Below are 14,166 nucleotides of genomic sequence, written 5' to 3'. Positions count from 1 at the left end.
GGATTTATAAATAATGCAAAAGACAGTTTATTTTCTAAAACCGTTGTAGCCCCAAAGGCAATAGAGATTAGTATTTCCTATACAGTTCCAACATTTTTTCCCTTGCCAGACCTGCAGGGCATTTCTCATTAGTTGAAAGCAGCCTGCCAGAATTCTGGCATGTTGCATGCTCAATCCCGAACACAAATGTTCTACTTTGACTCCATGTAGGCTGGGCTTCTCCTGTTGGTTTGCTTATTTACTCGGAAATCTCATGGAAGGTTTGCCAGGTTTTAGAACTGCAATTCAAGTCAAAGGCTGAACTAAGCAGAAGAAAGAAGACGCCAAAATTGCAGTTTACCAACTGTTTGGAATAGAGACAATTGACTGTTGGGCATGTACTAGAGAACTCAAAAAATGCAAATGAGAAATTACCAACATGAGTACCTCTTAATATTTAAAATATTCACCAATCATAGGGAAATGACATCACTGAAAGGTTGTCTTGGTGAGGATGCCTCATGAGGCAGCATGTTGTATTTTGATTCACTGAAGTGATAGAAGGATTAATAGGAAAGAACCAACATGTGGCTAAACCTCAAGGCTGTTTGCTGGAGTATTATGACAATGAGTATGGTGTAGTGGTTAATCTAATCTGGAGAACCGGGTTTGATTCCCCACTCTTCCACATGAGTGGCGGACTCTACGCTGATGAACCAGGTTTGTTTACCTGTTCCTACACATGAAGCTTGCTGGGTGACCTCCAGCTAGTCACAGTTCTCTCAGAACTCTCTCAGCCTCACCTAGAAGAAGAAGAAGAGTTTGGATTTATATATTTATATCCCTCCTTTCTCTCCTGTAGGAGACTCAAAGGGGCTTACAATCTCCTTTCCCTTCCCCCCTCACAACAAATACCCTGTGAGGTGGGTGGAGCTGAGAGAGCTCCAAAAAGCTGTGACTAGCCCAAGGTCACCCAGCTGGTGTGTGTGGGAGTGCCCAGGCTAATCTGAATTCTCCAGATAATTCTCCACAGCTAAAGTGGCAGAGCAGGGAATCAAACCCGATTCCTCCAGATTAGAATGCACCTGCTCTTAACCACTACGCCTCACAAGGTGTTTGTTATGGGGAGGGGAAGCAGTTTGTAAGATGCTTTGAAACTCCTTATGGTTGAGAAAAGAAAGAGAAAAAATCCAAACTTTTCTCCATGAGATTTTTTTAACCATGCCCCATTACAAGATTCTGAATATTACTAATGTAATTATCTGTACTTAAACATCATTAGTTTGATATCCTCCACATCCATGATTATGAACTCTCCCTCTCCACACATATTTGTACCTGCTCCTTCTCCATTTTCACTAGTTCTTAACAGTTTTGAAAGAGTCTTGGTGCCCAAAATCCCTACTGGGGGTGGGAAGGGACAGACACTACAGCAAATGGACTCTCATATCCAGAGTTAATGGCTTTTAAAATAAGAAACTTCAGCTCTAAGATTTCATTCTGCTCAATCTTTTCTAAAGATAATTTTCCACGAGTTATTACCAAAACACTTGTTGGAAAAAGATGCCATTTGGATGGAGTCATGAAAAAATAATAGCATTTTTTTTTCAAAATGAAACTAGAGTCTGTAACAAACTCTTGAAGACTGGAACAAGATCCAGAGTTTAAAGGCTTCAGAATCACTTGCATTTATGAGAATTGCTGGCCCCAGTATTGAAGAGTCCTCAAGTCGTGCCTTTGTTTTTCCTCAGTGAGCTCCTTAACATGGCTTGGAGCTGTTATTTGTTTAGCTCGTGTTCCCCAACCTTTTTGAGGCTATGGGCACCTTCGGAATTCTGACACTGGACGGTGGGTGCAATGAAAAAATGGCTGTGTCAGTACACAGACCCAACCACATGATGTCAGGAAGTGAGGTTAATTCTAACAGTAACTCTTCATATTTCAGACAGAAGCTGTATTTAACAGTATGCTTAGTATACATATTGTTTTAAAACAATTTCTTGAATACACACAGCAGATAGTAGCAGCTATTGCCAAAGCAAGGTTTTTAAGAATCTGTAAAGCCAATCATACCTTCAATGGCCCACTAAGAAGCCTGGCTGGCAAAAGCCCCACCCACTTTCTAAAAACAATTAGTGGGCACAAGAAAAGGTGTCAGTAGATGTCATGGCAGCCATCCATCAATTTTACATAATTTAGCATGCAGTTTTAGCATTGACATCGAAGCCTTTAGCTTCAAAGCACAAAATGACTTAGCCCACTGGAGAATATAACATCCTAGAGTCTGAAAACTGAATATTATATATGGCAAACAGTTGCCTTTTATGATAGATCATGAGCTAGTGACTCCAAGATTTATGGGCAAGGTCAACTAAACTGCTGATGAAGCGAGAAAAGCTAACCTGGAAACGGGCCAACAAGGGGAGCTTGTCCCATTTTTGGACTTTTGGATTATTCTTGATTGTGCACTTTTGACATTGATTTCATGGTGATATTTTGGCTTTGTTCGTAGTCTTACTTACTTTGTTTACTTTTATATACCCTTGTGCACGCTTTGCATTAAATTTGCACATTCAGCAATTTTTGTAGCCTTGGTACAGTATTTTTTCAATTTTTTGTTGTTTTCATATTGCATACAAAATTATTTTGATCAGATGGTAAAGGAAGAAATGAGTAGACAAGAAAACTGACCTCTTGTAGACTTTGCAATAGATCTGTTGTTCTTCCACTGAATAAGAACAGCGGCTGTATCTATCTATGGTTCAGTGACAGATGACTTCCTGTCCAAATCTTTGCAAACATGGTGTGAACTCTTCTTATGAGCTTCAGGTGTACTGCTGCCGTTAACCCATTCATTAACATAGCCCTGTGTAAGAGAGAGAAACTGTACAGCCCTCAGCTATTTGATCCCAGAGATCACCGATCTTTTGTTTCTTCTTAAAAGTCCTTAATACGTCTGCAAGTAGGAGGACGAGAAAGGAATACGCTCTGAAATGGTCAGATTACACTTTAGGGAATGTTTGTATAAAATTTTTAAAAAGTTTTTTTAAAATTGCATATTTTATCCTAACTTGGCAATTTAGCCATCAACATTTTCTACACTATTAAAAACAGCCCACCGTTAAAACAGGGTTCCACATTCTGAAATGCTAAATGGGCGCTTCACAACACTGTTACTACGGATATGGCAGGATGTAATTGAAAATCCATTGGCGCTGCTTGGATGGCACTGCTTGGTGAAAAAGATCCGATGGGTTACCAGTTGTTGCCACGGCTTACAGAGGTAAGGTCGGTAGTCCACCTCTGTCTCACCCTGGAGTTTTCCAGCGCTTTCAGCACAGTTTGATGATTTCCGCATGATGGTTTGGGTTGTTGCAAACAAGACCAAGTGATACTCTCGGACAAGCTTCTCAAGACACTGAGCACATTTCCGTAGGTTCACTTCCTGCAGACTGAGGTTCTCCCCACCATTCGCTCGGTCAATCCAATAAAAGGCTGACATGCTGTCAATCATCAAGAGGCAGAGCGAAGGGTGAGAGCAAAACATGTTTTCCAATGAGTAAAGGGTGAGAAGCAGCTGAGTGCTGCTGCTGCAGGTCACGAGGAAAAACCGCCCCAGACATTGCTTGATGAGTTCCTCGGAGCTTTGGGATAGCCTGTGTTCCAGAATGGTCACCAGACGCAGCATGTCAAAATGAAAGTCGGTATCGATAAAAAGCACGCTGACTTCCAAGCCCGCTCCTGCTTTTGGAAGAATGCAGCGGACAACAAGGTGATAGAGCATTTCTGTTTTCCCTGTTCCTTCAGGACCATGGAATTCAACAATATCTCCTGTTCGATAAGGAAGAAATATGTTTTTTAATCCAGAAGGACATCTACAACTCAGGAGACAGATGCAATTGGCCAGTTATCAGGTTAACACAAGTAAGCACCTTTTTATTTCTAAAATCCCTTTCCTTTTAAATGTTGAACTTTTGACAGTACCACATTCTGACCTAAAGTAAAAGTACATGGAAACTGGGTCATAATTATCCCTCCTGATCTAGTATGTTTATGTGTTCACATTAATTATAGTCTGCCTTTCTCACAGGAACTCAAGGCAGATTAGATTACACAGTGAGATAGTACAATGAACAAAATGGGACATTCAATAACCAACACATTAGGACTTTAGAAGTCTGGAACCACCAGAAAGAAAAGAAGCATAGTGTAAGTATTCACATGACACGTTTACCTTGTATAGAAATCACACAAATAGGATCCTACTTGCAATAAGTATAGACTACAATCCCTAATCATTTACCCAAGCAACTTTGTATAAAACCATTTTGCCCCATTACACACACAGAAATAGTTCAGTTTTGCAGTTTGCAGAAAGCCAGGAGAGAGTCAGGCCATTCCAGAAGGCAGGAGCCACAACAGAGGAAGGATGTGTAAGGGCAGTTGTTTTTGTTCTGCTGACATTAGCAAAGTTGTCGTGGCAGAGCATAATAAGAGAGGTGGTTCTGCAAATAAGAGGGACCAAGGCCATGAAGGGCTTTGCATGAGATAGCCAAGACCTTGAACTGAGCCTGGTAACTGAGAGGGGCAGGCAATGGACTGTCCGCAGAATGGGAGTGCTATGTATGCTCCATCTAGCTCTTGTTAGTAGTCAACCAAGGTATTCTGGACTAGTTAGAGTTTCTGAAGAACAGGGATATATCTTGGAGGAGGGGAGCAGGGGGGGTCTTGAAACGCAGGCGCCACTCACCTCGGTCACATGGTTGGGGAATTCGGCTGCTCTTTTCCCCCTCAAGCCCCACCCCTAGCTTTTGCTCGCTCAGCGCCTTGCCCGGCTCACCACCTGGTGCCTCGCCTGGCCTGGTGCCTCACCCGGGGGAGAAGTTTTGGGGCGAGGGTGCTATTTGGAGTGGAGAGTGCAATTTGGGAGGGCACATTTTCAGGGCTGCCCCAGGTGCCATTTTCTTATGGTACACCACTACTGAAGGGAGATCAATGTACAGCGCGTGGCAGTAATCTAGTCTTAAAGTTACTGAGGTGTGGATCCAGGTGGCCAGCTGGCTAGGCTGAGTTGGTGGAAAACCTTTTTTGCAGTTGCATTAACTTGACTCTCCAGTAATAAAGCTAGATCCAGTATGATTCCAAGGCTTTTAACTGAGTCAGCAAGGGTCGGCTGAGCTTTACCAGAAGTGGAGAGAACAATGTTCTTCAAGATCTCCTCCTTCCCAATCAGCATTACCTCAGTGTTCATTACCTTTCAATGTTCCCTTTTGGCTAGTTAACCACTGCGGCCAGGCAGCAATTCTGGACCTCTATTGCATCACCAGGAGATATGGATAGGGATATGTACAGCTGAGTGAGCAGTTAGCATATTGACGACAGTCAACTCTAAAGCTAAGAATGATTTGTGCTAAGGGGTTTATAGAGATTGAAAAGCACAGAAGACAGAACTGCGTTCAATGGAACCCCACAATATAGATCCCACACTGATGACATCTGGTTTCCAATAGCAACCCTTTGAGTCTGATTTCAACAGTTCAAAGCACATCCCCTGATACCGAACTTCTGCCTCCAGGCATTTCAACAAGATTGCATGATCTACTGTATCAAAGGCTGCAGATTAATCCAATAAAAGCAACAGAGAGGCTTGACCTTTGTCTACACTCAGATGGAGGTCATCAACTAAAGCTACCAGAGCTTCTCAAGTCATTATTTAATTTTAGAAGTTGTCAATGTTCATGGAAATGTTGGGCCAAAGGAAAAATGGGACTCATGTAAAAATATTCTGATTACAAAATAAATTATTTTCATTTACAAATCTCAAAGTCCTTTTGAAGATATACTCCTTTAAAAGAATGCTTTACAAACTTAAGAGGAAGATGAATTAGATGGTTGTATACAGGAAAAGAAATTAAAATCTGAGTTTTTCAAGTTTCATATCTTTATACATAAGGATGTTTTATTTAAAGAAAAAATACAGAAAACTGTGCAGATGATGTAGTGAAAGGGGCTGACCAGATGTTCAAAAGTGTCCCTCATCAACATCTCTCTGCATGTAGAAAGCTAAAATCTGAAGGAGGCATGTCTTTAATAGATCCCACATATGTTCTGAGATCACATAACTGTGATGGATTAAGTACCAAACTGGCATATTTGCTATGTACCTTCTGCTTTGTTGGTTGTTACTTGTATATACTATAGAAAGGAAAATGTGTTTTACCATGAATGGGATATCCTTCCTCAGCAAAGAGGTAAGGTTCAAGCTTGTTCAGGGAGCTTCTGCCTTCCAGTCGAGCAAGCAACTGTGAAACAAACAGAAAAGCAATCTGTTAATGAAAAACAACAATTCAAACAAGCTAAATGTGTTACGGTCATATCCTAAGCACTGTGAACAGAACTGGGCTTATGGAAGAGAAATTTCCCACAGCTCTTCATACAGCAGCCAGGCTGTCTTCCCTAAAAAACAGGAGAAAGATAAGGCTGCACCAGCGAGAAGGAGAAATGAGGGAAGCAAGGTGCAAGGTCAGAAGAATATTTGGTGGGAGCTAAGAAATTTCTATAGAAGATCCCCTGATGAAGCAAACTGCAAGATGTGTAAGGATCTAGAAGAACTAAATAAATTTTCAAACTGGCACCTGGCTTCTCTTTTTTCTTCTTCCCAAAAATAACAGGGAAGATCAGTATAGGGTACTGTATTTGGGCGGGGGGCATTGCTGCACGGGGTCTATGACGATGAGAAATCAGCAAACTTTCTTTCTTTTTTGCTGTCAAGCCCCAGTTGACTTATGGCAACCCACATAAGGTTTTCAAGGCAAGAGAACTTTGGAGGTGGTTTGCAATTGCCTGCCTCCACCCCATTCATAATACCTTCCACTTATTTGTAGAAAAACCATGCACAGTATAAACACAATGCACTCTACCTTCACTAGAGCAGTTTCCATTAAACTGATTAGTTTTATTGATTTCTGTGGAGTTTTGCCAAAATTTGCTGAAAGCAGTGAAGCATATACAAGACACTCCATTAGAATATGCCATCCAACAATATAACCCTAATGGCTCTAAGAAGAACATCTTATTATGCTACATTAACACACAAAATACTGATTATAAAAGGCAGAATAAAAGGGCTACTCAATCAGGCATAAAATACACATGGAATCACAATTCCTTCCTAAAAGAAAGGTCTTGTGCTGCTTTCTACAAGTCTGCATCCTGGTATAAAAAGATACACCTCAGCAGTGTCATTTATTTATTTATAATATTTCTATGCCCTGTGATGGTTCATCAACACCCCCAGGTATATTCTGACCCAGCCTAGGAAGCTAAGGTACTGAAAAATCCTTTGTTGGTATATGTCTGAAAATGGCACACAAGAGGCCAATATGAATGTTTTGTTGTTGTTTGTTCTCTTATGGGGAAATGGTCAAGTCAGACTGTCAGGGAGGTTTCAAGTTTAAATTTGGCAGGTAAAAAGGCAACAGGAATGAAGGAAACTTCTTAAAACTACATACAACAGATTGTCACAAAATGTACCTGTTTTGTTCCACCAACAGGTGTTTGTAGCTGTTGAAAGAAATCACTTGGCTGTCACTTCTTGCATAACCAAGCTTAAGCTTATTTGACACAAAATTTCAAAAGTTTGTGCTGGCAGGAACATGCACACAGATTCCAATTTTCCTTCTTAAAGTGTGATGTAGTGGTTAAGAGCAGTGGACTCTAATCTGGAGAACTGAGTTTGATTCCCCACTCCTCCACATGAGCAGCAGACTCCTACCTGGTGAGCCAGATTTGTTTCCCTACTCCTACACTCCTGCTGGGTGACCTTGGGCCAGTCACATTTCTTTGAAACTCTCTCAGCCCCACATATTTCACAAGGTGTCTGTTGTGGGAAGGGGAAGGAGTTGTAAGCCACCTTGAATCTCCTTATGGTTGAGAACAGTGGGGTATAGATCCAAACTCTTCTTCTTCTTGACAGGGATCCCCTTCTTTCCCCCTACCTGTCTCAGGATCCTCCTCGATCCTACACTACTTTCCTACTTTCACTCTAGCTGCCAACCTCCACCTGCCGCTCCCCTAGGTCAACAGTAGAATCCCATTGGAAACACCCCCACCCCTACCCCTGGTCAATCACGCTTCCCAAAACGGTATAATGCACCAGCAATTAGCTGTCTTATTTCAGCCGCCTCTTCAGAGTCCTGGTCAAGGTGGCTTACAATTAAAACCGACAGTATAAACAACAAGCCATTAGACATATGCAGCAAAACCATCCATAAAACAGAGCAGTCCTTTACAAAACAGAAAAGATAAAAACCCTTCATTAAAAGACTGAGAAAGCCCTGAGAAAGATGTATGTTCCTTTATTAGCGGCTAAATAGGTGGAAATGGGCAGCTGAAGCTTTTCATGGCATATAGGAAACTAACATTATTTGGTAAACAACACCTCATCAAGCCTTTGTTAAAAGGGAAAGGACATTTTTCTTCAAGCTTTTCAGCTACCCTAGAGCTCAGAGGATGAAAAGGCTCATGTAGGGAACAGCTAGAGGTTTGCTAAGTACAGACGGAATAGAAGAAGAAGAAAGAACAAGCAGCAGCGGCATTTGGGATTCTGCCTGAAAGTCAAATGATTTGGGGTAAAATAATTGAAGGTACGTGTCCTCATATTCTTGACACTCAGAAACGGGGGGTCTGAATCAGCTGCCACTTTTGAACAATTTTCAAGAGATGTCCTTTTTTTTTACAATATGATCCTGGTACAACGAATTAAGACCAGTGTATGAATATTCCAAACTTCCTGAAGAATGCATTCACATAACAGTTGAATATGTCTGCATCTTAGTAGGAGGGAGCTAGGGACTACCAGTAACAATGTATGATGTCATCGTATTTGTTTCACAGAATTTTTATAGAGGACCTTTAAAATTTTTCAAAATGCTGTTTTCCCCCAGGTTACAATACAATCTTTGTAGGTTTTATAAGATGGGCTTATCTTGATTATTACTGTAACGAATGGGGGGGGGGGGGGGGGGGGCCTCAAGTCACAACTGGCTTATAGCAGCCTCATAGGGTTTTCAAGGAAACAGACCATTGGGAGGTGGTTTGCCATGGCTGACCTCCAAGTCAGGGCCCTGTTATTCCTTGGAGGTCAGGGCCAAGAGTGCGTGACTGGCCCAAGGTCACCTAGCAAGCTTCCATAGCGCAAGTGGGGATTTGAGCCTGGGTTTCCCAGGTCCTAGTCTGAAACCTTAACCTCTACACCATGATGGCTTAATATTATTGCTAATCTTTTGCTAATCTTTTGCTAATCTATTGTTAATAATAACATACAGCATTAATTAATACTGAAAACACATTATTATGAACAATTACTTAACATTTATATAGTACTTCAGATGCACTAAATAAAAGCACTTCACACAAATTACCTCCTTGCAATCTTTACAAGAGCCAACAATTATTATTATCTCCAATGTGTAGATGTGGGGGGTGATGCTGAGAATGACCTGCCTCAAGCCACCAAGTAAGCTTGTGGCAAGATCTGCTCCATCACAACTCCTTCTCTTAGTTATCTCTTGAAGGTATCTCTGGGATTCTAAAGTTACTTTAAAAACGCAATAAATTAAAAGTGCCTTTCTATGCTGAATGTACTATTATGGAAAATATTAGAGTGTTTGAGGAATGACTTGTGCATCTTTTGATGATACCAAAGTCTTTACACTTGCTAGTGCTGGAGGATATTTGGGATCATCATTATGATTTGTCTCAAGACCTGAGTGAAGAAGGCCAGAGGCCAGTTAAGGATCCCAAGCATCACACTGGACTACATGGATACTTTTTAGGGGCATCCAGCAGCCAACGGATTCTGCACAGAATATTTCCTTAGCATCAAGACTCTCATTTTGCCGCTCGCTCCTAAGAAGTATCCCACTCCCTGATTATTAAACTCTATTGGGGATTTTAATGTAATAAAAGCTTACACTTTTTTCCCTCAAATAACAGCAGGTGCATATCTGGAGAACTTCATATGCAAATTATTATGATAATTAAGTAATAATGCACCTGGGTTTCTGGTGTGTGTTTACTTCCTAGTTTTTGAAGTTAAATAACTGCAGTCATTTAGCATCACGCTGCGTGCCGTGGGCAATATCCCAGGGGAGCCAGCTAACAACTTCCCATTAAACAATACCAACAAAAGCCAGTCTCTCTATTAACAGTTTTAAGCCAAACTGTAAAGAAATTTAAACATTAATTCTGGTGACTGGTCTATTAATTATCATATCCCAAGTGGATAATTTAATGTTGCCTGGAAAAAAAGGGTCAGGAATCACCCATCAGTATCTCTCTATTACACTTTTAGCCTACCTTTCCTCTAAGGAACTCCTACCCTCTCACCACTCTTTTTTCCAGCTCTGCTCCTATGAATTAAAAGGCTGACCCACAGATATAAAGGAAATGAAGCCTTTCTCTTCCAATTATCTCTATATTATGGAAAGCTTCCTCTGAATAACCTCTACATAAACTGATGGTAAGACACAACAGCCTAGGCCAATAAGAAATTGGAAACCTGTCAATCTTAATGGATATCCATCTGCACTGGTTTCCACTATTTCCAGGCACAATTTGTGGTCTTGACCTTTCAAGCCCTACATGATTTTGGACCCACATACCTAAAGGGTCACTTACTCCCTTATGAACCTGCCAGACCACTACAGTCACGTTTGGAGGACCTGCTTTGAGTGCCCCCACCTTCTGAGATTAGGTAGATAGTAAACCAGGAGAGGAACTCCTTGGTGATGGCACCAAAAGTCTGGACTTCTCTCCCCAGGCAATCTGTTGTTGCCTTCCACCAACAGGTGAAGACTTTTTTGTTTTGGATAGCATTTTCCTCAATGATTCCTCCTTCCTAACCAATGTTTCATTTATTATTGTTATGCTTTGAACATATTTTAACTCTGTTCTAAAATTATTTTAATTATTGGTTGTGGTGGGTTTTCCAGGCTGTGTGGCTGTGGTCTGGTGGATCTCATTCCTAACGTTTCGCCTGCATCTGTGGCTGGCATCCTCAGAGGTGTATCACAGAGGGAAGTCAGACCTCTGAAGATGCCAGCCACAGATGCAGGCGAAACATTAGGAACAAGATCCACCAGACCATGGCCACACAGCCCGGAAAACCCACCACAACCAAATGAATCCAGCTGTGAAAGCCTTCAACAATACACATTTTAATTATGTTTGTTTGGGAAGGGGGTTAATTTTAATTGTTTTCAAGTGTGATTTTTATCATGTGCGTTTTAAATTGTTAGTCACTTTGGTGAACCTTGCAAGAGTAGAAAGGCGGGATATAAAATGCTGTAAATAAGGAATGATAATAGCCCTGACGGATATCTACTCTCTCCAGTACCAGGGGCCTACATATCAGTTGCTGGGGATCTTAGGTGCGAAGATGCTGTTTCAATCATACTGTTCAGGGGCTTTCTAGAGGCAGCTGGTTGGCCACTGTATGAACAGAACGGTGGACTTATGGGCCTTTGGTCTGAACCAGAATGCATTCATATATTTGGGGTACTTAGATCTCTGGATGGTTGCATCCTCATGGAATTTGCCCAGGAAAGTCCACATGGCCAGCTTGCTTCTGACATCAATCAGACCCACTTGGCCAAGAAAACTGCATCTATACACTGAAACAAACACAATACAGACTGGGATATCACTGATGGGAGTGTCAGTTTTTGTAGCTCTTCCGCAAAGAGATCCTGAGGTCATGATGGACAACCTCACACCAGCTCTGTGAGAAAGGCAAACACAGTGCTGAAGTCACTGAAATATAAAGCTGTTGGGATCACATCTTAAGGCTTTTTTCCCCATATTTTCTGTAAATTCTTTGGTTCCATATTTTCTGCAAAATCTACTAAAACTAATCCCAAACACCAGTTGTTGAAATAAACATCACAACCAACTTTTCCCTCCTTCCCCTCTCCTTGAAGGTAAATTATAGATCAACGGGGCAGGGACTAGATTTCTTGGCTACAAGGCTACGTAAATAAACAGCCATCTAAATCGATAGTGCTGCCCTATTTGGCGTAAGGTATACAACTCTGGCCACCCCATTCTTAAAATGAATATCACTGGGAAAGGGTACTGCAAAACACAAACAAAAAAAATCCAAGATCTGGAATATTTGGATTTCTGACGACAACCGAAAGTACAGGAGATTTTGACCTAAGAGAATTGTTTTAAAAGAGTGTTAACAGCTAACAATTAGTACTTTGAGATTTTAAATGATGGTTTTAAGGTTTTATGTTGTCAAACTGTTTATTGCTGGTTTAAAATATGTTGTATGCTGCCCAGAGCCCTTCGGGGTGGGCAGTCTATTACATTTAAATTATAAATAAATAAACACAGATGGCTTCTAAGAGGATCAGACTCACTTGAGCTCTATGTATGGCTACGAAAAGAACCTCCACAGCCAGAGGCAGTATGCCTGCAAGAAAATAACTTTGAGAGTGTGGATGGGGCTGCTGCCCTTCATACTCTGCTTCACGGGCGCCTGGCTCTTCGCCCTTGGAAACGGGATACCGGGTTAACTGAAAACATTTCCCAAGCCCTGTGAGGGGGAAAGGGGGCCACTGACTGGGGAGGAGTCGCCCACCGCCTCACCTGGGCTCCCGACTCCGCCTTTCCGAGGCCGTCCACCATAGCAGCGGCTGGGAGCCGTGAGAGCAGCATCCCCACCTCATAACGGCAGAGGCGCCAACGGCCACTGGTTCCAACGAGCATGCGCACACCGCCCCCTCCCTGCCGGGAATAATCACACATGCGCATTTAGCACGAAAAGCATTTTAGGAAGTTGAGGGAAAGATTCTTGTCCGCCCTCCGCGCGGGTATTCGGAACCGCGCATGCGTAAAGCAAAGCTTCCTCTCGTTTTACCACCGCAGGCTTGAACCAATGCTAGGGAGGTGGGTGCGATTGAGGTGTCCCAAAACGGTGGCGATAAATTCTCATGTTGGAATAAATTCTTTCTTTCTGTTTTCAAATAGTATCGGGTTGGTCCAAATGATGAAAGGCATTTTGTTATTAGAAAGTCCGTGGCTGCAATCCTGTGCACCTTTACCAGGAGTAAGTCCCATTTACCTTTAGTGGGATTTACGTCCGGATACATTTACTTAGGTTGGTGCTGTATGCCTCTCTTTTCTGAGCGTGGACTTTTGTGAGGGGTTCTCTGTACCAACGGCGAGAGGTTGCGTTCCCCTCCCTGCCCGGGGCAGTTTAGACAAAGAGTTCAGAGGGTCTTCCTGGGACCCACAGCATTTCTGTTCGCTTCATGAGTCATTTGGGACATTTTGAAAGCTGCTGAAGATTTGTTGCTGGCTGGGAAAAAATTGATAATGTGGTCCACAATCGACTTAATCCGCTTTAGGGCTAATTCTCCTGAATGGATGATGCCTGTAAAGCAGTGACGTGTTTTAAGAAAGATCACAGCTTCATGCTGCAACCCTGCATATGTTTTCTCAGAATGAGAATCACCCACATTCACTAGAGGTAACTGTGAAACTGGATTGTGGGGTAAATCAGTCCAGGTGTTTGTTACACAAGGTTAAAATGGTTAGGGATTATTCTGTCTTCCAGGGATTCAAAATGACTCTGCATCCTAACCACTGCTACACCTTTCCAAATCAATTAAAGTCAATGGGTTTAGTAGGGTGTTACTCTCCTTAGGATTGCAGTGTGTATTGTTATCTGATTATCTATCCCAACAACCATCTGGCTTAGGTTAGGGCTAGGCTAAAACAAAACTATTGGACAAAAGTTGGCTGCATGGAGGTTTGAATCTATCTAACCATGTTAATTTCCTCTTTCTCCAACAAGCTCAGAGGAGCATATCTGGCTCACTCCTCCCTTGTTTTCTCTCCACAACAACCCTGTGAGGTGGGTCAGGCCAAAAGAAAATTACAGGCCTAACTCTGCCTTGTAAGCTTAGGGTTGTGTGGACATTTGAGGCTGGGTCTTCCCTAAGTCAAAGATAGGCAACAAGTTGGGTTCCAGTGTCAACCCACCTGCTGCCGTGTCTATTTGGGAAGATTGTCCTGTGTCAGTAAACAGAGTGTGGAGGGGGAAGACACAAGGGTTGTCTTTAATCACTGCCAGTTGATCACTGAGAACATGGCCCCCATTCGATCTCAAGGCTTGCC

The 14,166-nt window shown here is 42.1% G+C and overlaps 1 protein-coding gene across 1 annotated transcript; it reads right to left on the bottom strand.

Annotated features, from left to right (window-relative positions):
* Nucleotides 1–1,121: 1,121 nt before the first annotated feature.
* Nucleotides 1,122–12,759, bottom strand: XRCC2 (X-ray repair cross complementing 2). The gene is made up of 3 exons (XM_048511590.1): nucleotides 12,634–12,759; nucleotides 6,200–6,281; nucleotides 1,122–3,810 (listed from the first exon to the last, which is right to left on the bottom strand). Exons 1-3 carry the CDS (start codon nucleotides 12,751–12,753, stop codon nucleotides 3,101–3,103), a joined length of 912 nt encoding a protein of 303 aa, XP_048367547.1. The 5' UTR covers nucleotides 12,754–12,759; the 3' UTR covers nucleotides 1,122–3,100.
* Between the last annotated feature and the right edge of the window lie 1,407 nt (nucleotides 12,760–14,166).

Source organism: Sphaerodactylus townsendi, linkage group LG11 (genome assembly GCF_021028975.2).
Source record: "Sphaerodactylus townsendi isolate TG3544 linkage group LG11, MPM_Stown_v2.3, whole genome shotgun sequence".
Classification (NCBI taxonomy): domain Eukaryota; kingdom Metazoa; phylum Chordata; class Lepidosauria; order Squamata; family Sphaerodactylidae; genus Sphaerodactylus; species Sphaerodactylus townsendi.
Note: the sequence above shows the minus strand (reverse complement) of the source record. Positions and strands in the feature narration are given on the sequence as shown.

Bases quoted from the DNA above. Each gene is read 5' to 3' on its own strand.
- XRCC2 (XM_048511590.1), bottom strand. From the start codon at position 12,753: ATGCTCGTTGGAACCAGTGGCCGTTGGCGCCTCTGCCGTTATGAGGTG. The intron at 6,282-12,633 runs GTGAGGCGGTGG...TTTGTTTCACAG, and splicing joins AGGCGGAGTCGGGAGCCCAG to TTGCTTGCTCGACTGGAAGG. The intron at 3,811-6,199 runs GTAAAACACATT...CTTATCGAACAG, and splicing joins GGAAGGATATCCCATTCATG to GAGATATTGTTGAATTCCAT.